General features: G+C 51.9%; 1 protein-coding gene across 1 annotated transcript in view; it reads left to right on the top strand.

The window, feature by feature from the left end:
• Positions 1 to 18,982, top strand: part of CDH22 (cadherin 22) — a 77,814-nt gene that overhangs the window by 24,390 nt on the left and 34,442 nt on the right. Inside the window, exons 3-6 of the mRNA XM_064276153.1 lie at positions 2,322 to 2,441; positions 10,445 to 10,612; positions 14,887 to 15,080; positions 18,459 to 18,712. Of these exons, the coding sequence (XP_064132223.1) occupies positions 2,322 to 2,441; positions 10,445 to 10,612; positions 14,887 to 15,080; positions 18,459 to 18,712 (736 nt within the window). The remainder of the gene's footprint in view (positions 1 to 2,321; positions 2,442 to 10,444; positions 10,613 to 14,886; positions 15,081 to 18,458; positions 18,713 to 18,982) is intronic.

The raw sequence follows: 18,982 nt of genomic DNA, 5'->3' as shown, positions 1-18,982 counted from the left end.
CAAGAGTTTGATGGTGCTATTGTGGAAACTCTGGTGGTGTAGTGGTTAAGTGCTACGGCTGCTAACCAAAGGGTCAGCAGTTCGAATCTACCAGGCGCTCCTCAAAAACTCAATGGGGCAGTTCTACTCTGTCCTATAGGGTCGCTATGAGTCAGAATCGACTCGACGGCACTGGGTTTGGTTTTTTTGCTTTATTACCCTGTTTCACCTTTATTACCCTGTTTCACAAATGAGAAAATTGAGGCACAGAGGGGTTCATGACACACCCAAGGTCAAACTGCTACTAAATGGCAGAGTCATCACTGATTGTGACTCCATCCACCAGGCCACCATCCCCAGAGTCACTGTGCCTGTACTAACACTAGCACCCAGAAGGGCTTTGGCATCAGTAAGTCCTAGGTTCAAATTCCAGCACTTTCTCATTGTGTGCCCTGTCTTTTCCCCTGTGACCTGTTTCTTCACCTGGAATATTAGAGGGGCCCATTCTGCTCCCAGAGATGCTATGAAGGTTAGAGATGTGGGATTTAAGTGGCTGGTGCAACTGGGCATGGAGCGGATCCTCAGTAGGAGTTCTCTCCTGCCCCTTCTCTTTGTATGGTTAGAAGGCACCTGGGGCTGTGCCCTTGGCCCCGAGTAGAAGACCCTTGGGCACCAGCATCAAGAGGGAGGGGGTTTGTCCACCCCTTTTCCTAGCTTCTCCAGGCAACTGACATGGTTGACATGGAGCTGGAGCTGCCAGAGAAAGAGGCGCATTGCAGGGCCAGATTAGGAGGCTCAAACTGGGAGGGGGGACCCTGAGAGGGAAATGAGAAATGCAAAAGAGTGAAAAATAAATACATGTGTCTGTCTGGAATGATCGAGGGCCCCAGGCTGGAGGCGGGAGAGCCAGGCGGCAGGCTGGGCTTAGCAGAATTGCTGCAGTAGCACTTCCAGACTTTCACTCATTAGCCAGGCAGTGGACTGGCCTTACCTCCCAGCATGCAGCCTGCTGGCCAGGAGAGCCCAATCCCGGTCCCAGAGGGCCCTATCCAAACTCTCAGCAGGCGTAGGCCTCCCCGCACCCTGGCAGGACACCCAGCAGAGGGCATCTCCCTGAAGTGGGGTCTGAATCTTATCCCCCCGTGAATCATTGCCTGAGCCCCAAGACCCCCTCTTTGGCTCTGCACCTTACCTCTCCCCTCTGGGAAGGTCCAGATGGACCAGACAGCTTTGCTGGACCCTCCATCTGACCCGCCCCCCCAACCCCACCACCGCCCAGTCCAGCCTCACGTCCCAAGCCCTGCTTTCGTTAAATTGAACATGATGTCAAATTAGAGCCATCTCTGGGACAGGCCGAGAGAAGCTCCCAGTTTAATGAGGCAGCGTCGAAAATCAATAACTTAATTGCCGCCGTTTGATGGACTTTTATCCAATTTATACTCTCCCCAGCAGTCTACGTGCAGAGCATAAGGAGGAGTTGTGGGAGGCTGCCTGGGCACCTAGAAGGAGGGGCAAGGAGGGCACCACCGTCCGCAGCCATCTACTTCCCAAAAGGAAAGTAGGGCGCTGCTGTCCTCCTGCCCAGGGCCCCCAGGGCCAGGAGGCTCTGGGCTCTGAACTCCCAAGGAACTCTGTTGCCCCTCAGGGGCAGGAGGGGGCAGGTGTCCCTGTGGGGGAGGAGTCCCTTGAGGAGTCAGAGGGGATGGGTAGAAAGAAAACTGAACTGGCTCCAACTCTGAGACTTGACCTTAAGTGACAGGGTGAAAATGATGGTTGCCACCATTCATTGAAAGAGCCCTGGTGGCGCAATGGTTAAGCACTTGGCTGCTAACCGAAAGATTGGTGGAGGTTCGAACCCACCCAGCGGCTTCTCGGGAGAAAGACCTGGCAATCTGCTCCCATAAAGATTACAGCCTAGGAAAACCTATGGGGCAGTTCTGCTCCGTCACATGGGCTCACTATGAGTCAAAAATCGACTCAGTGGCAACTGACAACAATAACCACCTCTCGAGACACTACTCTGAGCCCTGAGCTTGAACGCATCTCCTCAACCTCGTGAACCAGGGAGTAGGGTTACCCTCATCTTGCTGAAGAGGAAAGAAATTTGATAGCTGCCCCCGCAGTGAGACTGGAATCCAGCTCCACCGCCAACCTCGTGCCGCTAGGAAGGCTGCCAGTCAGGACGCGGGGTGGAGACTGAGGCAATGGCGACTGTGAGGGGGCTGGCCTCGATGGCCGCCAGCCTAGGCCTCCTCTCCCAGCTTCCCTGGGGTGGGGAGGGGTGGGAGTGAGGAGTACAACGGCCCCAGGTGACTCTGTCTCGCTTGGTCCCCCGGGCCCAGGCACGTCGGTGATGCAGGTGATGGCCTCAGATGCAGATGACCCCACGTACGGCAGCAGCGCTCGGCTGGTGTACAGCGTGCTGGATGGCGAGCACCACTTCGCGGTGGACCCCAAGACTGGTGAGGGGCGGGACCGGGCCAAGGGGGCGGGGCCTGTCCGAAAGGTAGGGGCCGGGGTGGGGACGCTGGGGGCGGGGCCGGGAGCCGGATCTGGGGCGGGGCGGGGTTCGAGGGGCGGGGCCTGAAGGGAACAGAGAGGAGGTGCCAGGGGGCGGAGCCCGGTGGGCGGGCCCAGGGCCATAGCCTGCTCTCAGACCTCGGAATCAAGGATCGAGTCTCTCCAAACAGCGTTGGGGGTGCGGCAGATACGAGACACCGAGGCGTCTTGCCGGCACCAGAAGACCTCCAGGGTCACGGGATGGGGCAGCCAGGCAAGAAAAGGAAAGGTCTAAGGAACAAAAAATGAATTGAGGGTGGGAGGGGTCTGTAAGGGTTACAGAAAGACAAAAAGTCAGGAGACAGCAGCCGTGAGCGCCCTGAAAGGACTTCAGAAGCCTGAGCTAACCGGCTCCACTTGTCCTTGGCGCTAAATTGAGGTGGGCTTGTCCGCAGCCCTTAGGGGTCGTCAGGATAGTTTAGGAGGGGTGCCGGGTGAAGGGCACCTTTTCAGCAAATTTGAAAGCTCTGCTCACACAGCAGTTGTTAAGGATCTGGCGAAACGTCATTTGAGGAGAGACAGAGACTGCTAACGGACGGGCGACTACTTTCTCATCCCCTCCCCCGACACCACCAAACAACGTAGCAGCATCCCCACCCACCGTCCCCCACTTCGCTCACTGCGAGGTTAGAACTTGATTACATTTCTGAGGGTCTTGCCAGAGGCAAGGAGGACAGACAGAAGTCTGAGGCACAGAGATGTGCAGCGACTCAGTCGAGGTCACACAGCTGGACTGTCCATAGATATTGCCTAAATGGGCCAGATTACATCCCCACCAGCCCCGTGAAAGAGTGCCTCTTTCCCCTTCTCACCGTGGCGGAGTCTCATGGCCCCCTTCAGATAGGAGGAACAGGGCAAGAGTGAAGGCAGGAGAGGGGACATGAGACTCCACGGAACGTTAAGCAAATGCCCTCACGGGGCTCACAGTGCAGTGGGGGCAGGGGACAGGCATAGACAGGGGAGATCAGGAGGCAAGGCTTCTTGGAGGCGGTAGCAGCAGATCTCCAAAGGTTGTTTCAGTGTTGCCCAGGCTGAGATTGCAGAGAAGGGCATTCCAGGCAGAGGACATGGTGCAGGCAAGAGCTGGGAGGAAGAACACAGTTTGAGGCATGAGGGGAGTTGTAAGCAACTCAGGTTTGGGGACACTGGAGTGCTGAGAGGTGAAGGAACAGGCTGGCTGTGTGGAGTGTAAACCAGGCTAAGGAGCTTGTATTTCATTCTACTGGCAATGGGAGGGGGCATTGATGGATTCGGGTTTTTTGTGTGTTTTTGTTTTGTGTCCCCCCCCCCCCCGCTTCTCTCTTTCCTTGCAAAAGTAATACCTTTTGGAAAACATTCAAACAAAGAAATGTAAAAAATAGAAAAGAAAGTACTTCCCACCTCCCACCCCCAGTAATTGAAGCCCCAAAGGTAGCCACTTGGTATATATATATAGCCTATGAGATCTGGGACTCATTTGCTTGAAAAATATTGAGTTTTTTTTAATAGATAATACATTTCAGTGTTTGAAATTCAAAGAGTTCAAAGTGGGTATTTAGTGACAATCCTTTCCCCCACCAATCCCCCAGTCACCCAGTCTCTGTCCCTAAGGCAACCAATGTAATTTTCTTGCATGTCTTTCCAAAGATATTCTATGCATGTACAAGAAAATAGGTGCATGTATTTGTTTTATTTATTTTATGTGAATAGTAGCTACACACACACATACTATACACACTGCTTGCCTTTCTCACTTAACAATACATCCTGAAGATTATTCAGTATCAGTACCTAAAGCGCTTCCTCATTCGTTTATTTAACTGCTGTTATGTATGGATACACTAAAGTTTATTTCACCAGTCCCCTACTGATGGACATTTACGCTGTGCTCAATCTTTTACTACAACGAACAATGCTGCAATGAATAACCTCGTACATACATCATTTTGCGCTCGTGTGAGCATCTCTGCAGGATAATTTTCGGGAAGTGGGAAAGCTGGGTCAAAGAGCATGTGCATTTGGGATCTTAATAGATATTCCCTAAATGGGCCAGATTACACTCCCGCCAGCCACAGGAGAGAGTGCCTCTTTCCCTTCCTCCTCACCAGCACTGGGGTTCACTGATGGCTTTTAAGCAAGGAAGTGACATGCTCAGGTTTTCATTTTAACAAGATCTCTCGGGCTGCTTGCTGGAGAGCGTGGCTCAGAGGCAGGAATTGCAGGCAGGGAGACCCAGAGCCTGGGGTGCCCAGAATAGGGCTCCAAAGAACAAAAACCAAAAGCCTGCCCCTTCTTGGTATCCACCCAACTCCTCAACCTGCTTGTCTAGTTAGGAGGGCAGAGGTGGTAAAGAACTGATAGTGAGGGGTCGCTGAGGTGCAGAAGAGGGAGAATGGCAGATGATGGCGAGATCCTGCAGAGAGAAAACCGCCAGAACTTGGAGGCTGGATGAATGTACATGACTAGGCTGAGGGAGGAACCCAGAGGGCTCCTAACGTTGGAGACTGGAGGCGGAGGGGCGCCACCTACAAAAACAGAAGGAATGTGGATTAAGGAGCAGGGGGATTAGCAAATGAGCCCCAGGATCTGGTGCAGAGCTAGAAAATTCAGTTTGAACCATACTGGCTTTAAGATGATGACAGAAAAGGAGAAAAGAAATCCCTAGAACTCGCAGGCCGCCTGAAATATGGCCTTAGAGTTCTGAGAACAGCTTGTGCTCCTTTAGCTTTGGTTTCCCCGTGTGCTCAAGGGAAGTAATAATAACCACCTGACGTGATCATTGTGAGAATTCAATGGGAAAATTCATTGATGCATTCCAACAAGTGTTTATTGAGTGCCTACTGTGTGCCTGAAGTCCCTGGGTGGTGCCAATGGTTAACATGCTCAGCTGCTAACTGAAAGGTTGGAAGTTTGACTCCACCCAGAGGTGCCTCGGAAGAAAGGCTTGGTGATCTGCTTCTGAAAAATCAGCCAACAGAAACCCTAAGGAGGACAGTTGTACTCCCACACACGCGGGGTTGCTGTGAGCTGGAGTTGACTGGATGGCGACTGATTTGACTGTGTGCCTGGCTTTGCTCTGGGCCCTGGAGGTGCAGCAGAAGGCAGATCAGAGACTCTACCCTCATGGAGCTTTTATCCAAATAGAGGATGCAGAAAATAAGCACATTAACATATAACATAATGACAAGTGGTGCTGAGGGCTAGGAAGAAACATCAAGCAAGCTAAGGGGGTGGACGTAGAAAAGAAAAGCAGGACAGGTTTTCTGGGGAGGAGGCATTGGGGCAGAGACCTGAACGCAGGGAGGATGTGAGCCATGCAGATATCTGGTATGAGAGCACTCCAGGTCCAGGGAACAGCAAGCAGGGAAAGTGGGCGGCGCAATTCTTGGTGCAGACATGTAAATGAGATGATGGAGACTTCATCCATTTAGCTGGGGCAGGCGGGGACCTTAGAGTTGCTCAGCTTTCAGGGGGAGGAAGAGAGAGGACACAGAATTAAGGGAAGGGCCAGGACTGAGACTTGGGAGGTGGCAGGGATGAGCAGACAACAGATTGGACTCCAAGAGAGGGAAGCCAAGTTCCAAGAAAGAGCATCGCCCACTGCAGAGGGTCAGGAGGAGGAGGGTACCAAGAGGCAGGCCTGGAGGGCCCGGGAGGGCAGGAACAGTTCCCAGGAGGTAGGAGGCAGACACCAAGCAAGGCAGGTACAGGCATCCAGGCGGGATCCTCGTTTTGGGAGGCTTTTTTTTTTTTTAGGGAAAGAAGGGTCCCTCAACTTTCTCAGTCTGAAAGGGTTTTAGACATTTTCCAGAAGAGACCAGATTTTTCCTCCCCCTGCCCACAGTCCCACGGCAGGAGCCGCCCTGGTGCCATTCGCAGCCCCAGCTCCATTTCCCCAGCCAGGAATATTCCGCTGATGCGGGTCTATAATTAGCAGCTGCTTCGAGGTACAGTCTGTTCTTGCTGTGCAGATAGCAGGGAGCAGAGCCGGAACGGGGCCTGAGAGGAAGGTGTGAGGGAAGGAGGAGGCAGGGTGCCACGAGGCCCCAGTGCCAACAGAGGAATTAACTTGTGTGGTTTAAAGGCCAGGCCTGCTGGCAAGCCTCCAACAGGGGCAAAAGGGAGGGCATTTGCAGGTTAATGAGGCATCACACGGGCTCCTGGGGCCCCTTCTGCCGCCTTTGGAGGGGGCAGCGGGGGCGTCGAGGACAACAGCTGGAACTGGGGGTGTTGAGTGAGGACAAGGCTGCAGGGAGCCATGGTTAGGTTATAATTACCAGCCCCTGCCCACCACCGCCTTGCACAAATAGATTCTCTCCGAGACTTCAAGATCTACACTGAAAATTCCCAACTGGATGTCAGTTTTCCTGGGAAGGAATGGAACTAATATTTTTTGATAACCTTCTAAGGGCCAGACCCTGGGGTCAAGATAATGAACTAGACCTGGGCTCTGCCCTCTCAGAACTTGAGTTCTAACAGAGAAGCCAGAAACAACTAGGCAACTACACCCAGGCTGTGAGAGAAGAGGCAGAGGGAGTCGGTCAGTGAATTAAAATGTTTATCGAGCACAAGCTGTGTGCCAGATCCTATAAATGAAATGATGGCCAAGACCAGAAAGGATCCTTGTCCTCATGGAACTTATTTATGAGGTTCCCAACCCAGGACTTGAGAAGGGGGGTCGTCGGTGTTGTTATTTATTGTTAGGTGCTGCGAGTTGGTTCCAACTCATAGCGACCCCATACACAATACGATGAAACACTGCTCGGTCCTGCACCAGCCTCGCAATCTATATTCGAGTCCATTGTTGCAGCACTGTGTCAATCCATCTCTTTGAGGGTCTTCCTCTTTTTCACTGACCCTCTGCTTTACCAAGCATGATGTTCTTCCCTAGGAACTGGTTCCTCCTGATAACATGTCCAAAGTACCTAAGATGAAGTCTCGCCATCCTTGCTTCTAAGAAGCATTCTGGCTGTACTTGTTCCAAGACAGATTTGTTCATTCTTCTGGCGGTCCCTAGTATATTCGGTATTCTTTGCAAACACCGTAATTCAAAGGCATCAATTCTTCTTTGGTCTTCCTTATTCATTGTCCAGCTTTCACATGCATACAAGGTGATTGAAAATACCATGGCTTGGGTCAGGCACACTTTAGTCCTCAAAGTGACATCTTTGCTTTTGAACACTTTTGAGAGGTCTTTTGCAACAGATTTGCCCAGTGCAATACATAGTTAGATTTGACTTCTGCTTCCCTGGGAACCTTATTTATGAGGTGCCCAACCCAGGACTTGAGAAGGGGGATCGATGAGGCATTGCCAAATGCAAAACCTTCTGCTGGAAGTTTTGTCTCATTTTACCCTCTCAACAACCCTACTGAGTAGGTATGCCCATATTACAGAATACAATACTGAGGCTTAGAGACTCAAGAACTTGCCCAAGTTAGCAAGTAAATGATGGAAAGAAGATTTGAGACCACATCCATCTGACTCTAAACTCCCTCCTTTTGGCACTGCCTCCTGTCTGTTTCCGTGTGCCCTAGCCCTCAATGAGGCTCTAATAAATGAATGAGTGAATGAATGAAGTTGCAGAAGCAGGAGGTTTTGAGAACAGCTTCATGGACCAATTTGAGACTTTTCACCCCAGGCTTCCAGGTGCAACAGCCTCCATGATGCTTCTCCCAGCATCAGGAGGTTGAGAGAGGAGCGGTGCATGGTAGAGGCAAAATATGCCGTAAATTCCTTCCATCCCTGTGTACAGCCTCCTTGCAATGTGACTTTGCCACTCCTCCCATCAAGAGGTGGAGTCTATTTCCCCACCCCTTGAATCTGGGCTGGCCTTGTGACTTGCTTTGGCCAGTAGAATGTGGCAGAAGCAATGTTGTGCAACTTCCAAGACTTGGCCTTAAAAGACCTTGCTCCTTTCGCTTTTGCTGTCCTGGACCATTGTCCTAAGATGCTGTCCTTACAGCAGATGGCGGGACAGTTCAGAGCAGGGGCTCTGGCGCCAGAATGGCTGTTTGAATCCTTGCTGCACTGCTTTCTGCATGTGCAATCTTGAGCAAGGTACTCGGCTTCTCTGTGCCTAAATATCCTCATCTGTAAAATGGGGGTAATCATGGCACCTCTTTTGTAGGAATGTTGAGAGGATGAACTGAGACCATCCGCTTAAGATGCTTAGAACAGTGCCAGGCACAGAGTAAATATGCATAAATGTTAGTTATGGGTGTTATCGTCACATGCAATTCTCTTGAGGAGAAACCCTACACCAGCGACTCTCAGTGGTTCTCAACCAAGCTTACCCCCAGGGGCCATTTGATGATGTCTGCAGACATTTTTGGTTGTCACAACTGGGGCAGCTAGTGGGAAGAGGCCAAGGATGCTGCTAACCATCCTACAATGCACAGGACAGCCTCCCCTCCCCCAAGAAATAATTATCCCAAATGTCAACAGCGTTGAGGGTGAGAAACCCTGTTCTTTAGGGAGGGATCATGGTTGTCCCCATTTTACGGATAAGAAAACTGAGGTTCAGAAAGGCGAAGAGATTTGCTTAAGATCACATGGCCCAAAAATAGCAGCTCTAGGATTTATCTCATGTCCACCTGCTTCCAAGGCATCTCTGTCCCTGGGAAGATAAAGAGGGGGTCTGTTGAGGGGCCATGGAGAAGGCCGATAACCTTCGATTCCATAAGACTACCCATTCCGTGTTTCTGTGATCCCCCAGAAGCAGAGCTGCCTGTAGGCCCCACCCCAGGGACACACATAAGTATTCACACACACGCAGCCTTTCCTCCAGTCTCACTGCCTTTATTGTAGTCTGTGGGCTGTTTAGGGACATCAGAGTCAGTGCTTGGGTTTTATGAGACATGTCAAGGGGCTGCTGGTGCATGACTCCACCCGGCGCTCAGGCCCTGCGCACCACCTGCCACCACCTGGCACTCGACAGGTTGGAGTCGGTGGCAGGAGAGGCTCGGAAAGCCTCATCGACTCCCCCCACCCCCAGCCCCAGTCTCTTCGCCTGGCAGGGAGACAAGAAGCCCAGCCTTCTCCAGCACAGAATTAATCTTGCGGGCACCCCCACTCCTGCCCCTACCCCCGCTGCCATTAACAGCTTAGAGGATTGTCTGTTCACAGATTAGCTGGTGCCTGGATAGGGAATCTCGGCCAGGGTGTGGGGCAGGCAGCTGGGGCCCCTGGGGCTGACGGGGGGGGCTTTGATTGTGGGGGGGGGGTGTGTGTGTGTGTCTGTGACTTTGTGTGTGTTTTTGTGCATGCATTTTATAGTATGCGTGTGAAATACGCTGTGTACACTGAGTGTGACACCTCAGTGAGGGGACATGCGTGTGGTGGGTGAGTCCAGCCCACTTTGACAAGCACAGTGCTGCAGCTTTGGGCCGAGGGCCACTGACAGAGACAAGTCAGGTACAGTCCAGGTTCATACATAGCATCAGCGTTCACCTTCAGATGGGGAAACTGAGGCCTGAAGAGCGAGATTGGTTGTCCAGGAGAGGTCACACAGTGACAGGTTCGTGTGTGTGTGGGTATATGTGTGTGAGCATGTAAGAGTATGTGAGTGTGTGTATGTGTGTGTGTGTAGGTGTGTAGGTGTGCAAGAGCATGTCTGAGTGTGTATGTGTGAATATGGGAGTGTGTGTCGGTGTGTGTAGATGTGTGTGTGTGTGGCTGTGTGAGCATGTGTATGCGTCCGTGAGTGTGTGTATGTATGGGAGTATATGTGCGTGAGTGTGTGTGTGTGATGGCTGCTGAGCTCTGCACCTCCTTGGTGACCATATCAGTGTCTTTGGCATCACCCACTCCCCTCCTGAACTTGACCCAGAGCTCACCAGAACTGAACCGGCCTCACCACACAGGCCAGGTCGCCATACTAGCTGGAGCTTGTGGGAGCTTCCTCAGCCTCACCCCATCCACCCACAGGTGTGATCCGGACAGCTGTGCCTGACCTCGACCGAGAGAGCCAGGAGCGCTACGAGGTGGTGATCCAGGCCACAGACATGGCGGGCCAGCTGGGCGGCCTCTCAGGCTCCACTACTGTCACCATTGTGGTCACCGATGTCAACGACAACCCACCCCGATTCCCTCAGAGTGAGTGAAACCTTCTCAGAGGGAGGCCACCATCTGTGTGTCTGTCCATTTGGGCCCCCTCATTGGGTGTCCTTGGGGGGAGGCCACTGTGGGTGTCTGTCTGTTTATCCATCCAAGCCACCCACTGGCCTCCCAGCCTCCCTCTAGGCTTCCCACCAAAAGAGGGGCTTCCATCTGTCTGTCTATCCACCCAATCACCTATGTACCACCACCTCCCCGCAGAATTATGCTTCTTACAGAAGAAGACCCAAAATGTGGCTGATATTCCATAATCCAAGTAGTGCAATTACCTTCCTACCCCTCACCTTGCTTCCCGCAGAGAGGGGGCCCCACCTGTCCACCCGTCTGCCCATCACCCTTTGTACCACCCCCTGCCCCCACCGCTGCTTCTCACACGGTGAGTTGCCACATGCCCCTGATTCATGCTCACAGAGGGAAGTGAGGGGGTCAAGAAAGGATGACGACAGAGGGGTTCCCTGACCTGGTCCCCCACCCCAGTCGGCCCAACCAGCCCCTCTGTCCCAAGCTGAGGCCTGGCCAGTGCCGAGAGCCACCGGGGAAGCTGCTGGAGCAAGGCGGAGATTGACTGCCACAGGGAGCTGGGCTGATTCCTATCAGGCGAGTCATTACCCGAGGTCTGCTGCTCTCACATTAGGCTCCGCCACAGGGGACTGACCCCCGTGAGATAAGGGAATCCAATCCCTGAGCTGAGCACGTACAGCATAGCAGCCTAGCACCTCAGCCCCGACAGAACCGGGTGGGCAGAGCCGACGCCAGTGCCACGTTGCCAGGGAGCCTGGAACGGAGCCAGCCCACTGTCTGCTCCCCTAGCCCAGCCCCCGCCCACTGCTGGGGAGCTCCAAAGCACCATGCAGAGGCATGGGGGCACCCAGTCTCATTCCCATTGTGCCAGACTCCATGCCAGCTCTGAGCTGGAAGGGGTGGGCAGAGCAGAGAGGAGGAAGCCAGGGCCTCAGGGAGACGATTGTTTATTCATTCATTCATTTCTTTCTCTTTTTTAAACATTTCTATATTGTGAAATATAGCAGTAAAATCAGTTGCCATCGAGTCAATTCCTACTCATGGCAACCCCGTATGTGCAGAGTAGAGCTCTGTGCCGCAGGGTTTTCATGATTGTGACCTTTCAGAAGCAGATCACCAGGCCTTTCTCCTGAGGTGCCTCTGGGTGGGTTCAAACTGCCAACCTTTCGGTTAATAGTCTAGCGTTTAACCATTTGTGCCACTCAGCACACAAATAGAAGAGTATAAACTATAAACGTCTGTTTTAAGAAATAATTATAAATCAAATACCCTAGTAAGCACCAACCCAGGACCCCAGGAGCCCCCACATGCCTTTTCCTGGTCATAACTTCTCCCCCATCCTCCTCCTCCCACATCTGCTTTTGTGATAATCATCCTCTTGCTTTTCTTTAGGGTCTGTTCACCTAGGTATGCATCACCAAACATTATAGTTTAATTTTGCCTGCTTTTGAACCTTATATAAATGGAATCATACAATATAAACTATTTTGTCTCTTGCTTTTTTTGTCTCTCAAATTATGTTTATGAAGTCCATCTATGTTGTTGCTGTAGCTGTAGTTCATTCATTTTCATTGCTGTATAGTATTTCACCGTATGGCTAGACCACAATTCATCTAGGCTGCTCTTGATGGGAGGAGTCCCTGGGTGGTGCCAAGGTTAAGCACTCAACTACTAGTGAAACCACTCAGTGGCACCTTGGAAGACAAGCCTGGTGATCTATTTCCGAAAGATCAGCCATTGAAAACCCTCTGGAGCAGTTCTACTCTGACACACATGTGATGTCAACAGTGCAAAAAATTCTTGATGGGCATTGGGGTTATTTCCAAGTTTGGGGCTATTATGAAGATACTGCTTTGGAGATTTTTGTACATGTCTCCTGCTGCTATTTGCAAGTATTTCTCTAGTATACACAGGTGAGTAGACTTGCTGGGCCCTGAGATAGACTTACCTTCAATTTTACTAAGTAAAGCCAAACTCTTTTTCCGCCCTGAAGAAATGTGAGTGTCCACTGCACCACATCCTCGCCAATACTTGGTATCATCAGACTCTTTAACTTGTGTTAATCTGGTGAGTGTATATGGGAAACTCATCTTGGTTTTCATTCATTCACTCACAAGTCACTCACGCATTTCATTTATGCGACAGCCTGGTGTTCTGCCAGGCACTGAGGATGCCTGATGAATAAGAGATGTGGTTCTTGCCTTCCAGGCACTCCTACCCAAGGGAGAGAGAGAATAAACAGAAGATGATAGTAAAATGTGGTAATCCCTATAGCAGGGAAAGCTTGGGGGCCATGGGAGCACAGGAGCTGAGCCTGGAAGTCTGGGAAAGTTCCCAAGAGGAAGTAGCATTCAGCGAGGCTAGAAGGCAGAGTGGGAACTGGGGAGGTGAAGGCAAAGAGGAGAACGGGGAGAGGGAGTGCCTGGAGGAGAGCCTGGAGGGAGTGCCTGGACAGAGAGCAAGTCATATTTGAGGAATTACAAGAACTTCAGCTAGGCTGAAGCTGGAGTTGGGGATGGAGGAGGATGAGGCTGGAGAAGACAGCAGGGGCCAGGCAGCAGGCACCATGTAGGGCAAGCCAAGAGGTTGCCTGACTTCATCCTGAAGGCAGTGAGGAGCTATAGAAGGGATTTATGCAAGGGAGTGACATGGTCAGCTTGTGTTGTAGAAAGCACCCCCTGGCTGCTGTGTGCTAATAAAATGGAGGTGGCCGCTGCCCATAAGGGGCACATCTCCAAAAGCCACATCTCCCTGCCCATGGCCCCTGCTTCTGCTGGGCTGGCCCATCCAAGTCATCCTCACCTCAGCTCTGGGAGGAGAATTGTTTGCATCCCATGTGACCTCATCCTTCTGGTTTTCCCATGCTTCTCCCCTCTAGTCGCCGTGGTCATCTTGCCATTCTTCAAACACTCCAGGCATTGCACCCACCCCAGGGCCTTTGCACCTGCTGTCCCTTCTGTCTGGAGTGCTCTTTCCCAGATCTCTGCTTGACTCACTTCCTCATCTCCCTCAGGCCTTTGTAAAAATGCCATCTTCTCAGTGAAGCCTATCTTGATCACCCCGCGAGCCCTCATCAGCACTTCCTATCCCCCTTTTCTGCTTTATTTTTCTCCCAAATACACATCACCATTTGACATACTGTATGGTTTACTGCTGTGATTGCTTAGCGTCTGTCTCCTGCCATTAAAAGAAGAGCGCCGTGAAAGCTGGAAGTTTTGTCTTTTCTCTGTCGCTGTATCCCCAGTGCCTAGAGCTGTGCCTGGGACATCATAGGTGCTCAGTAAATACTCTGCAGTGGAGGAATAAATGCCATTAACATCAACAGCTTGTTAAAAAAGAAACCACAGCAAAGTCAGTATGAAGCACCATCATTTTAATACCGTTTGTTCCACTTTTCGAGCGTGTGCCAGGCACCGCACTAAGCATTTTACATGCATCATCATCTAAGTTCATTGTCGTAAGAGCATTGCTGTTAGAAAGGAACTATTATTTTTCCAATTATTCTAATTTATTTAATATAATGCTATCTATTGAAAATGAAACCAATAGTGTAAACAAAATGCGATTAATAAGTAATATAACCCACTTGTTTTAAAATTAATTTTACTCTGTTTTAAGAAAGGTACTATCATTATTATTACTCCCATTCTACAGATGAGGAAACTGAGGCTCAGGATTACACAGCTAGGATGGATTCCAGAGCCCTGACTTCTTTATCACAGTGCTCTTCTATCCCTTTCACTGGGCAGATGGGAAAACTGAGGCCTAAAGAACTACAGGGACTTTCCCAAGTCAATCAACAAATAAACTCAGGGTCAGAATGGGGACCTCCTAGGAGCCCTGGTGGCACAATGGTTAACCACTCGGCTGCTAACCCAAAGGTTGGTGGTTGGAACCCACCTGGCAGTTCCATGGGAGAAAGACCTGGCGACAAGCTTCTGCAAAGATTACAGCGTAGAAAACCCTATGGGGCAGTTCTGCTCTGTTGCATGGGGTCTCCATGAGTCGAAACTGACTCAACAGCACCTAATGACAACAACCGAATAGGGCCCTCCTCCCACATTTCTGCAGGGAATGCACCTTCCCCAGCTGCCATGCTAGCCAAGCTGGGAACCCCTCGGAAACACTGCCCTCCCTGGAGGCCCATCTGAACCCCCCCTTCCCATCCCCAGAGCTGGCAGAGGCCAGGCCAGGGACTGCCCCCACACCACTCATGGCCATGTCCCCCACAGAGATGTACCAGTTCAGCATCAAGGAGTCAGCCCCCATCGGCACAGCCGTGGGGCGAGTGAAGGCCGAGGATTCGGACGTGGGCGAGAACACCGACATGACTTACCACCTCAAGGAGGAGAGTGGCAGCGGTGGAGATGTGTTCAAGGTCACCACGGACAGCGACACTCAGGAGGCTATCATCGTAGTGCAGAAGGTGCGCTGCCCCCAGGAGGGATGGGAGAGGCAGGCCCCAGGGGCCGAGGGGTTTGGCTCTTGAGCAGCCAAATCCCCCCACCCCAATCCTCCTCCAGGTTTAGCTCTTCCCAGCACCCAGGACCAACCAGAACACTGATGGTATCTTTCCCATTTTACAAATGAGAGACTGAGGCACAGAGAGGTTAAGTGACTTCTCCAAGGTTGCACAGCTAGTTGGCAGAGCCGGAATTCAATCCAGGTTTGCATTTGTGCTCCCTTTTTTTTTTAATTGTTGTTGAGAACATACACAGCAACACATACACCAATTCAACATGTACCATACAGTGACGCTGATTACATTCTTTAAACTGTGCAACTGTCTCACCCCCCTTTTTTGATTTGTTCCTACCCTATTGACAGTCACTTCCCCCTGAGCCTCCTGTCTGAGCTTTCAAGTTGCTGTTACCAATATGATCCCATAGAGTAAGTTCTTTAGAAGGGCACAGTGCTCACTGCAGACATTCTTTACTAGTTAAGCTAGAGTGTTGTTTGGTTTAAAGAAGCCTTCAGGGGATATTTCTGGTTTATGTTTTCAGGGTTAAAGATGATCTCAGGGCAGTAGTTTCAGGGGCTCATCCAGCCTCAGTGACTCCAGAAAGTCTGAATTCTGTGTTCTTGCTCTTAGAGACTATGATATGCTCCTTTGACTCTGGGCCAGGCCCTTCACAGTCATTATTTCCTTTAATCCTCATGCCTCCCGCCGGAGGAAATGTCATTATCCCTATTTTTACAAATGCCCCTGTAAAGGGCAGAGTGGGGATATGAACCCAGGTCTGGTGGCTCCAAAGTTCTTTCCTTCCTGAGTCTAACAACCTTCCTCACCCACTGACTGGCTCAGGAGCCAGAAGCTAAAACTACAAACTCAGGCATCCTTAGGGAGAGTGAATGCAGGCCAGATAAAGAAGTGAAATTTCCATCTTCCAAGACTTGGTCATGGGCTTGGCAACTCAGGGCTGCATAGGCCTTTAAGACTGTCCACTTCAACTCCACTCTCCCATGGGAGGTTTAAATCCCCCTGCACTGGCCCGTAAAATGTTTGCATACCTCCAGGGGTGGGGTGCTCACTCCCTGACATTGTCCAGCTCTTCTCCTCCCACTCAGTGAGAACCCACCTCCCTAAATCTGCTCCTCTCAGCCTGGGCTCTGCCTTCAGGGACCCACAGAAACATCTGCCCCTTGGCTAGAGGACAGCCCTTCGTTCACCCAGCAAGCACATAATGACACACCTCTACCTAGCACTGAGGGTTTGAGGACAGGGATCCCTCCCAGTTCCTTCAGCTACTTCCCAGAGAGTAATACAGTGAAACTGTGAGAACTGGAACTTGCCAGGACTGCCTTGTTTTTCCGAGTTTTCCACCTTTGACAGGGTGCAGTTTTACCACTTTTCTATTGCTCCTTTTAGTGGAAAATATTTGAGTTTTCCTTCTCTGGCAGGTTTCCACCTTATACTGACTGGCTCCAGCTTTCTCAGGTGTTACTGAAATAACTAATACTTTTAAAGTGCTCGCCATGTGCCAGGCACCTTTCACCTGCTTTCCATGTATGAATTCATTCTGCCCCTATAACAACCCTCTAAGATGCTAGTATTATCCAGTTTATAGGTGAGAAACTGAGGCCCCGAGAAGTAGCTTGCCCACAGTCATGCATCCAGCACAGCAGAGCAGGGTTATGGACTCCAGAATCCACCCTCTTAAACACTATGCTGTGTTGGATCTCCATTCGTCCTCACTGTAAGACCGGCCCATTTCACGGATGGGGAATTGGAGGCCCAAAGAGGCCCCGCACTGGAGAGCAGTAGAGCCAGGCTCCAAGCCCAGCCTGGAGACTCCAGCGTCGCATTTGTTCTCCTCCCCTGAGCTGCACACCCCCCTTGGGCCCCTCCTCCTGCTCCAGCAGTGGCGCCTGAGGTGTCTCTGTGGAGGCAGTGCTGCTCGGGAGCAGAACCCCAGCCTGACTGATGATCTGATTCCAGGGCCCATCGCTCACTCCCAGGCCAAACCACTGCCTGCCTGCCTGCATCCTGATTGCCCAGACAACAGGACAGAGGGTGGGGACAAGGGAACAAGGATGGGAGAATGAGAGAAAGGGACGGTCTCTACACACAGGGCAGGTACCCACCCGTGGGTGTCTAGGAAGGTCACTCGTCACTCGATATCTCCCCCAGCATGCAATGGGGTGCCTGCAGTTCCACCATCAGTATTTCTCTTGGCTGTAAGACATTGTCTTTAGAAGGCCAGAGCCAACACACAGACATGGAGCTAATTCATCAGAGGGTTGCGCATTAGCCGGGCTGGTGAGAAGCACAGCTCCTGCCTGGGTGTAGCCAGATCTCAGCAGAAAGCTCTAAATTTTATCTGGCCGATTCAAGCTCAACTCACATTAATTGCTCCTTCCTATAGCCCTGGTGGTGCAATGGTTAATTCAGGCTCAGCTGCTAACCCAAAGGTCGGTGGTTCAAACCCACCCAATGGCTCCATGGGAGAAAAGAGCTGGCCATCTGCTCCAGAAAAGATTACAGCCTAGAAAACCCTATGGAGAAGTTCTACTCTGATATACAGGGACACTATGAGTTGAAATTGACAGCACCTAACAACATGTACTGGGGGATGTCTCCCTCATTTAATCCTCCCAACTGAGGCCCAGAGAGACTAAATAGGTTGCCCACAATCACACAGCTAGTTGGCGGCAAAGCCAGGCTTTGAACCCAGGTTGGTGTGACCTCAGATCCAGTGAATGCCCTTTCCTTTCGTGGGGTTAAGAGTGGGGACTCTGGAGCCACACCGCCTGGATTCAGATCCTGCTTCTGCTAGTGTCTAACTGCTAAACAGTGCGGGACAGGTTACTGAGCTTCTCCGGACCTCTATTTCCTCATCTGTAAAGTAGGAAAGATAACCAGTATAAGCCTCTTAGGGTTGTTGTAAAATGATGTGAGTTAATATAAAGTGGGGCACATGGTAAGTGCTTTGTGTTTGTTAAATAAATTAATGAAATGCCCCAACATGCTGTGCTGGGGGATGGGAATTCTGGGTTCAGTTCAGGACCCTTCTAGCCCTGACCGGCTGTGTGTCCCTAGGCAAGACCCTCTCCCCTCAAGGCCTCAGTTCCCCCACCTGTAATCCCAGAAGGTTGGTTTTGGTTTCTGAGAGGCAGTTCACTGGTGCAGCTCAGATACTCTGGGCACCACTGCTGGGTCACCGTGTGGCCTTGGGCCAGTCTCACCCTCTCTGGGGTCACCTCCGGGACTCTGAGAGCAAGAGGGGCTTGGGATCTGTGGGCAGGGGTCACTGCCGGAGCAGACCCCAGCCCACTAACCAGCCCTCTGTCCCCTGCCCCCCAGCGCCTGGACTTCGAGTCCCAGTCGGTGCACACCATGGTGCTGGAGGCCCTCAACAAGTTCGTGGACCCCCGCTTCGCTGACCTGGGCACGTTCCGCGACCAGGCGATCGTGCGCGTGGCCGTGACAGACGTGGACGAGCCCCCCGAGTTCCGGCCACCCTCCGACCTCCTGGAGGTGCAGGAGGACGCGCAGGTGGGCTCCCTGGTCGGCGTGGTGACTGCGCGGGACCCCGACGCCGCCAACCGGCCCGTCCGGTGAGACCCCTGCCCGGGGCCGACGCCTGCTGCCTGCTATCCCGCCATCGCTAGGGGGACTGACTGCAGGGTGGGAGGGAGGGGTGCGGGGGAACGGGTGCTGGGGGTGGGGAGAGACACAGATGGGCATGCAGAGAGGGAGAGACACAGACAGGGAGACAAAGAGACCAAGCAAACAGGTGGTGAGAACAGTCCCAGAGAGAGGGGAGGGACTCAGAAGGAGGGAGAAGCGGGTGACAAAGCAGCAGAGTGAAGGGGCTCAGCGGTGTC

The sequence above is a fragment of the Loxodonta africana genome, chromosome 24 (assembly GCF_030014295.1).
Source record: "Loxodonta africana isolate mLoxAfr1 chromosome 24, mLoxAfr1.hap2, whole genome shotgun sequence".
NCBI lineage: Eukaryota > Metazoa > Chordata > Mammalia > Proboscidea > Elephantidae > Loxodonta > Loxodonta africana.
The sequence above is the reverse complement of the archived record's forward strand: the minus strand, read 5'-3'. Positions and strand labels throughout refer to the sequence as shown.